An 8,090-nucleotide genomic window follows, 5' to 3' on the forward strand; every position below is an offset into this window, starting at 1 on the left:
GCTGGAAATCCAAAATAACAACAGAAAATGCTGGAAAAACCCAGCAGGCCCGGCAACATCCGTGGAGAGAAAATAGAGTCAACGTTTCGGGTCGAAACCCTTCGTCAAGACTGAAGAAGCACAGGAAATGAAACCGATTAAAAGGCCAGTTTGGGGGCTGGGAAATGGGGATGAAAGAACAAGAGAAGTGAAGAGACATTAAGAGGTATTCAAAACCAGACGAGATGGTGGTCGGACTAGTGGAGACAAAAGACGGCTCTAGATTAGGTGTGAAATGCGCTGGCAGAATGAGAGACAGCTGCCATGTGGGAGAGAGAAAAGGGGAAAGGGCCAAAACAAAGGTGTGGATCAAAAATATATGTAAAAATGTAATGGGGGCCGAGGTTATGATCTGAAATTGTTGAACTCGATATTGAGTCCGGAAGGCTGTAAAGTGCCTAATCGGAAGATGAGGTGCTGTTCCTCGAGTTTATGCTGAGCTTCCGTAGAACAATGCAAGAGCCCGAGGACGGTGAGGTCCGAGTGGGAATGGGGCAGTGAATTAAAATGACAGGCGACCGGAAGCTCGGGGTCACCCTTACGGACTGAAACTTATACTGAACTAATTAAACTCCTCAACTTGGTAGCCATTATCTTGCGCTACATGCTTCTTTCGAACTATCTTTTATTATATGAAGGGGTAGAAATTCGCCTCGGGCGGTATCGGATCGGCTGCCCATTAGTCGCAGGCCTGATATTTAATTCCACTGGCTGTCACGGGGCTGACTATCAGGGTCTGCGCATCACGGGCGGCTGAGCTGATATCGCCTGCTCTATGCCACCGTCCGAGGCCAATTTCTGCCCGTGTCTGAGTAAACTGCGCCAGACGCCACCAGAACTGAAGATACAAGATGGATACGTACACAAAGCACTCTGGGCACATGATCACATTAACGACGTTTTATTTGAGGAACTGGGTAAATGAGCCGAGCCTCTCCTGCACCACCTGCTGACTGCACCGAAGCCGGGTTGAACTGGCTCTTCCTCCAGCAGTGAGCGGGGCCCTGCTGCACGGGCCCTGGGAGTGAATAGGACAGCGGATGCTCAGTGAAGGGGCCGGTCAACGTCAGCAGCAGATTGGGGATTGACCCTGGAGTCCCCATCCTGCCTGCTGCAGGATTCCTCACCTTTACTGCACTATTTTGCAGCAGTGGGAGATATTTACACATTTGTTAAACACTGGGGAGTCAGAAAAAACATTTGTGTGGCTGGAATGTGCTCCCGGGATGGGCTGAGTCACACAGATCAGCCTCTGCACCCCAGGGAAGGCACCGGACGGCTGGGCCCCAGTAAGAGTCGACAGCGTCAGACTGACACCGGGGCCTTAAACCGCGAGGACAGGCTGCAGAATCTCGGCTTGTGTTCCCTTGAGTTTAGAAAGTTGAGGGTGAGCGAATCAAGGTGTTTAAGATGATAAAGGGATTCGATAGGGCTGATAGAAACTATTTCCTCTGGTGGGGGGAGTCCAGAACAAGGGGGCAGAACCTTAAAATTAGAGCCAGGCCGTTCAGGGGTGATGTCAGGAAGCACTTCTTCACACACAAAGGGTGGTGGAAATCTGGAACTCTCTCAAAGCTGTTGAGGCTGAGGGTCAATTGGGACTTCAAGGCTGAGACGGGTAGGTAAGGGTGGGATGGGATATGGAGCACTGGAGTTAAGATACAGATCGGCCATGATCTAATTGAATGGCGGAACAGACTCGAGGGGCTGAATGGCCTGTGTTGCTATCCCTGCCTTCAGGGAAGAGGAAAAATTCAAGGGATTTCCATTGAGTGTCAGCCCGCTGACCGCTGCCCTGCTCCATCCGTGCCACGCACACACCGAGCCGGTGGACACCTTTTGCGATTATGCCGCGGGAGGTGCAGTGCCCTGTTTCGGGACATGTACAGACAGAGGACAGGCTGAGCCTGTTTAAGGGGACAAATGTTTGACAGTCACACTGGCAGACGGACAGAACGACACCCTTTATTGTACACACGCCCTTAACCCGGCTCTACAAATGGGAACACACCACAGCCAGTCTCGGCCACAGGGGTGGGGGGGTTTGGAGAAGGTGCACACCCAACAGGCAGGCACCAGACTGGGGCCCGCCGTCACACCTCCCCGCCCACAGTGTGCCCTCGGCTGGATCCCAGGAGACGGGAGACACTGCGGCATGCTGGAGCAGAGTCCCAGAATTGAAAATTCATGGACAAGTCCTTGAATCAGATTGCAGGCACCCCGGACCTGCTCAGATCTGCCCTTTGCTGGCAATCCTCTTCGAACACTCCAGGAGGGCGTTATGAATGTCCTTGGCACAGGAGATCTGCGATTTGATCATACTGAGGTACTGCGTGTATGACAGGCTCTCCGTCTGCACTGTGTCGGGCTTGGTCGCCGTGGGAACCAGGTTTGGCGAGTGCTTAGCACTGTCGATGCTTTGGGATAGGCATTCGAAGGCCAGTCTCTGCAAAGGAAGGGATACCGTCAGCATCAAAAGGTCAAGAGGTGAATCACCCACACCGCAGGCTATTCGACAACGGAGGGCATCGACGCTGAGTCCAACCCTGTCCACACAGCCACTGTGCAGTGGATGTCACTGGAAAGCAGAGTAGGAACCATGGCTGATTCTTCTCCTCTCTGACCAGGTGTCAGCCGTGGCTCAGTGGGCAGCACTCACGCCTCTGAGTCGGAAGGTCATCGGTTCAAGTCCCACTCCAGAAACTTGAGCACAAAAATCTAGGCTGACACTTCACGCTGTCGGAGGGGCAGTACTGAGGGAGCGCCGCACTGTCGGAGGGGCAGTACTGAGGGAGCGCCGCACTGTCGGAGGGGCAGTACTGAGGGAGCGCCGCACTGTCGGAGGGGCAGTACTGAGGGAGCGCCGCACTGTCGGAGGGGCAGTACTGAGGGAGCGCCGCACTGTCGGAGGGGCAGTACCGAGGGAGCACTGCACTGTCGGAGGGGCAGTACTGAGGGAGCGCTGCACTGTCGGAGGGACAGTACTGAGGGAGCGCTGCACTGTCGGAGGGGCAGTACTGAGGGAGCGCCGCACTGTTGGAGGGGCAGTACTGAGGGAGCGCTGCACTGTCGGAGGGGCAGTACTGAGGGAGCGCCGCACTGTTGGAGGGACAGTACTGAGGGAGCACCGCACTGTTCGAGGGACAGTACTGAGGGAGTGCTGCACTGTCAGAGGGGCAGGACTGAGGGAGCGCCGCACTGTCGGAGGGGCAGTACTGAGGGAGCGCTGCACTGTTGGAAGGGCAGTACTGAGGGAGTGCCGCACTGTCAGAGGGGCAGTACTGAGGGAGCGCTGCACTGTCGGAGGGACAGTACTGAGGGAGCGCTGCACTGTCGGAGGGGCAGTACTGAGGGAGCGCTGCACTGTCGGAGGGGCAGTACTGAGGGAGCGCTGCACTGTCGGAGGGACAGTAGTGAGGGAGCGCTGCACTGTCGGAGGGACAGTACTGAGGGAGCACCGCACTGTTGGAGGGGCAGTACTGAGGGATCGCTGCACTGTCGGAGGGGCAGTACTGAGGGAGCGCCGCACTGTTGGAGGGACAGTACTGAGGGAGCACCGCACTGTTCGAGGGACAGTACTGAGGGAGTGCTGCACTGTCAGAGGGGCAGGACTGAGGGAGCGCCGCACTGTCGGAGGGGCAGTACTGAGGGAGCACCGCACTGTTCGAGGGACAGTACTGAGGGAGTGCTGCACTGTCAGAGGGGCAGGACTGAGGGAGTGCCGCACTGTCGGAGGGGCAGTATTGAGGGAGCGCCGCACTGTCGGAGGGGCAGTACTGGGGGGAGCGCTGCACTGTCGGAAGGGCAAGTACTGAGGGAGTGCCGCACTGTCGGAAGGGCAGTACTGAGGGAGTGCCGCACTGTCGGAGGGGCAGTACTGAGGGAGCGCTGCACTGTCGGAGGGGCAGTACTGAGGGAGTGCTGCACTGTCAGCGGGGGCAGTACTGAGGGAGCGCTGCACTGTCGGAGGGACAGTACTGAGGGAGCGCTGCACTGTCGGAGGGGGCAGTACTGAGGGAGCGCTGCACTGTCGGAGGGGACAGTACTGAGGGAGCGCTGCACTGTCGGAGGGGGCAGTACTGAGGGAGCGCTGCACTGTCGGAGGGACAGTACTGAGGGAGCGCCGCACTGTCGGAGGGGCAGTACTGAGGGAGCAATGTATTATTAGGGGGTTCATCCCTCGGATGAGACGTTAAACCGAGGTCTGATCTGCCTGTTCAGGTGGAACGTCCCAGGGCTCTATTTGAAGTGCTGCGATTACTCCCAGTGTGTTGGGCAACACAGAATAACTCAGCATTCGTCTGAACTCGGTCTGTGGGACTGGGTGCGATCATCCCACTGCAGAGCACTGAGTGAGTAAAGCTTTGGGATGTTTCACGGAGATGTGGTGAGAGGCTTTAGGAACACAGGTCTTTCCTTCGATCCCTCTGGTGAAGCATCGGCCCTGATCGGAAATACAAGGCAGCAAACAGGTTCCGCTCACTGACTCAAAGATTTTTTTGGATCAGTGACATGGGCGGGGGGGGGGGGGGGGGGGGGGAAGTCATTCATCCAGACCGGAAGCTGCATTTCCCCTCGCCCCCGTCACCTCGTCCGACTGAGTGGAGAGCGAGCCAGCCCTCTCCCCCAGCCAGGGTCCAGTGCTCCGTGTGACACGTCAGTCCTGACCTCTCCTTTGCCAGGTTTATCACCAGACTGATACCTGGGATGGCAGGACTGACGTATGAGGAGAGATTGGGTCGACTGGGCTTGTACTCGCTGGAGTTTAGAAGAATGAGAGGGGGATCTCATTGAAACTTATAAAATTCTAAAAGGACTGGGCAGACTAGATGCAGGAAGGATGTTCCCGATGGTCGGGGAGTCCAGAGCGAGGGGTCACAGTCTAAGGATAAGGGGTAAGCCATTTAGGACAGAGATGAGGAGGAATTTCTTCACACAGAGAGTGGTGAACCTGTGGAATTCTCTACCACACAAGGCAGTGGAGGCCAATTCATTTAATATATATAAGGAGTTAGATATATTTCTTAAGGCTAAAGGGATCAAGGGATATGGGGAGAAGGCAGGGACAGGGTACTGAATTTGGATGATCAGCCATGATCGCATTGAATGGCGGAGCAGGCTCGAGGGGCCGAATGGCCTACTCCTGCTCCTATCTTCTATGTTTAACCAGAGTTGCTTGTTGTAGTACCCCAGCATGCCTGTGAAGTCCCGCCCTGCATTCACGAGCGCTGTGGACCCCGTCTTGCAACCCCGCACCCCCCCGCCCCACCACTTTAAAAGCAGGACCTGCCCCCTGGCTCCAGCACACCTTGGGGCTTTACTGCATGTGTTCCGGGATGTGGGACGGAATGGCAAGGCCGTATTAACTTGAAGAGTCAACTGCACAGTGCGGTCTGGAGTCAGGAGAGGGCCCAGACCACATAGGGCAGCAGCTCTCTCCCTGAAGGACAATTACCACAATCCGGCAACGTCTCTTTCTGCTTCCAGTTCAGAACTTCCCAGATTTATGAATTCAATGCGAGAGGGATTTGAACTCACCACGTCCCGGGTTAGTAACTCTGAGACTAACGTTCCCCGGTGTACGGGAATCACTCACTGTGTGGGGACTAACGTTCCCCGGTGTACGGGAATCACTCACTGTGGGACTAACGTTCCCCGGTGTACAGGAATCACTCACTGTGGGACTAACGTTCCCCGGTGTACGGGAATCACTCACTGTGGGACTAACGTTCCCCGGTGTACAGGAATCACTCACTGTGGGACTAACGTTCCCCGGTGTACGGGAATCACTCACTGTGTGGGACTAACGTTCCCCGGTGTACGGGAATCACTGACTGTGGGGACTAACGTTCCCCGGTGTACGGGAATCACTGACTGTGGGACTAACGTTCCCCGGTGTACGGGAATCACTCACTGTGGGACTAACGTTCCCCGGTGTACAGGAATCACTCACTGTGGGGACTAACGTTCCCCGGTGTACGGGAATCACTCACTGTGGGGACTAACGTTCCCCGGTGTACAGGAATCACTGACTGTGGGACTAACGTTCCCCGGTGTACGGGAATCACTCACTGTGGGACTAACGTTCCCCGGTGTACAGGAATCACTCACTGTGGGACTAACGTTCCCCGGTGTACGGGAATCACTGACTGTGGGGACTAACGTTCCCCGGTGTACGGGAATCACTCACTGTGGGACTAACGTTCCCCGGTGTACGGGAATCACTGACTGTGGGACTAACGTTCCCCGGTGTACGGGAATCACTCACTGTGGGACTAACGTTCCCCGGTGTACGGGAATCACTCACTGTGTGGGACTAACGTTCCCCGGTGTACAGGAATCACTCACTGTGGGACTAACGTTCCCCGGTGTACGGGAATCACTCACTGTGGGGACTAACGTTCCCCGGTGTACGGGAATCACTCACTGTGGGACTAACGTTCCCCAGTGTACGGGAATCACTCACTGTGGGACTAACGTTCCCCGGTGTACGGGAATCACTCACTGTGGGACTAACGTTCCCCGGTGTACGGGAATCACTCACTGTGGGACTAACGTTCCCCGGTGTACGGGAATCACTCACTGTGGGACTAACGTTCCCCGGTGTACGGGAATCACTCACTGTGGGACTAACGTTCCCCGGTGTACGGGAATCACTCACTGTGGGACTAACGTTCCCCGGTGTACAGGAATCACTCACTGTGGGACTAACGTTCCCCGGTGTACGGGAATCACTCACTGTGGGACTAACGTTCCCCGGTGTACGGGAATCACTGACTGTGGGACTAACGTTCCCCGGTGTACGGGAATCACTCACTGTGGGGACTAACGTTCCCCGGTGTACGGGAATCACTCACTGTGGGACTAACGTTCCCCGGTGTACGGGAATCACTCACTGTGGGACTAACGTTCCCCGGTGTACGGGAATCACTCACTGTGGGACTAACGTTCCCCGGTGTACAGGAATCACTCACTGTGGGACTAACGTTCCCCGGTGTACGGGAATCACTCACTGTGGGACTAACGTTCCCCGGTGTACGGGAATCACTGACTGTGGGACTAACGTTCCCCGGTGTACGGGAATCACTCACTGTGGGACTAACGTTCCCCGGTGTACGGGAATCACTCACTGTGGGACTAACGTTCCCCGGTGTACAGGAATCACTCACTGTGGGACTAACGTTCCCCGGTGTACGGGAATCACTCACTGTGGGACTAACGTTCCCCGGTGTACGGGAATCACTGACTGTGGGACTAACGTTCCCCGGTGTACGGGAATCACTGACTGTGGGACTAACGTTCCCCGGTGTACGGGAATCACTCACTGTGGGACTAACGTTCCCCGGTGTACGGGAATCACTCACTGTGGGACTAACGTTCCCCGGTGTACAGGAATCACTCACTGTGGGACTAACGTTCCCCGGTGTACAGGGAATCACTGACTGTGGGACTAACGTTCCCCGGTGTACGGGAATCACTCACTGTGGGACTAACGTTCCCCGGTGTACGGGAATCACTCACTGTGGGACTAACGTTCCCCCGGTGTACAGGAATCACTCACTGTGGGACTAACGTTCCCCGGTGTACGGGAATCACTCACTGTGGGACTAACGTTCCCCGGTGTACAGGGAATCACTCACTGTGGGACTAACGTTCCCCGGTGTACGGGAATCACTCACTGTGGGGACTAACGTTCCCCCGGTGTACGGGAATCACTCACTGTGGACTAACGTTCCCCGGTGTACGGGAATCACTCACTGTGTGGGACTAACGTTCCCCGGTGTACGGAATCACTCACTGTGGGACTAACGTTCCCCGGTGTACGGGAATCACTGACTGTGGGACTAACGTTCCCCGGTGTACAGGAATCACTCACTGTGGGGACTAACGTTCCCTGGTGTACAGGAATCACTCACTGTGGGACTAACGTTCCCCGGTGTACGGGAATCACTCACTGTGGGACTAACGTTCCCCGGTGTACGGGAATCACTCACTGTGGGACTAACGTTCCCCGGTGTACGGGAATCACTCACTGTGGGACTAACGTTCCC

General features: G+C 56.0%; 1 protein-coding gene across 1 annotated transcript in view; it reads right to left on the reverse strand.

The window, feature by feature from the left end:
* Positions 1 to 924: 924 nt before the first annotated feature.
* Positions 925 to 8,090, reverse strand: part of med29 (mediator complex subunit 29) — a 33,117-nt gene continuing 25,951 nt past the window's right edge. The window contains exon 4 of the mRNA XM_085973426.1: positions 925 to 2,485. Within this exon, the coding sequence (XP_085829552.1) occupies positions 2,270 to 2,485 (216 nt within the window). The 3' untranslated portion in view covers positions 925 to 2,269. The remainder of the gene's footprint in view (positions 2,486 to 8,090) is intronic.

This window comes from Somniosus microcephalus, chromosome 34, assembly GCF_052327205.1.
Source record: "Somniosus microcephalus isolate GS21.2 chromosome 34, FLI_Smic_1.0, whole genome shotgun sequence".
Taxonomy (NCBI): Eukaryota; Metazoa; Chordata; class Chondrichthyes; order Squaliformes; family Somniosidae; genus Somniosus; species Somniosus microcephalus.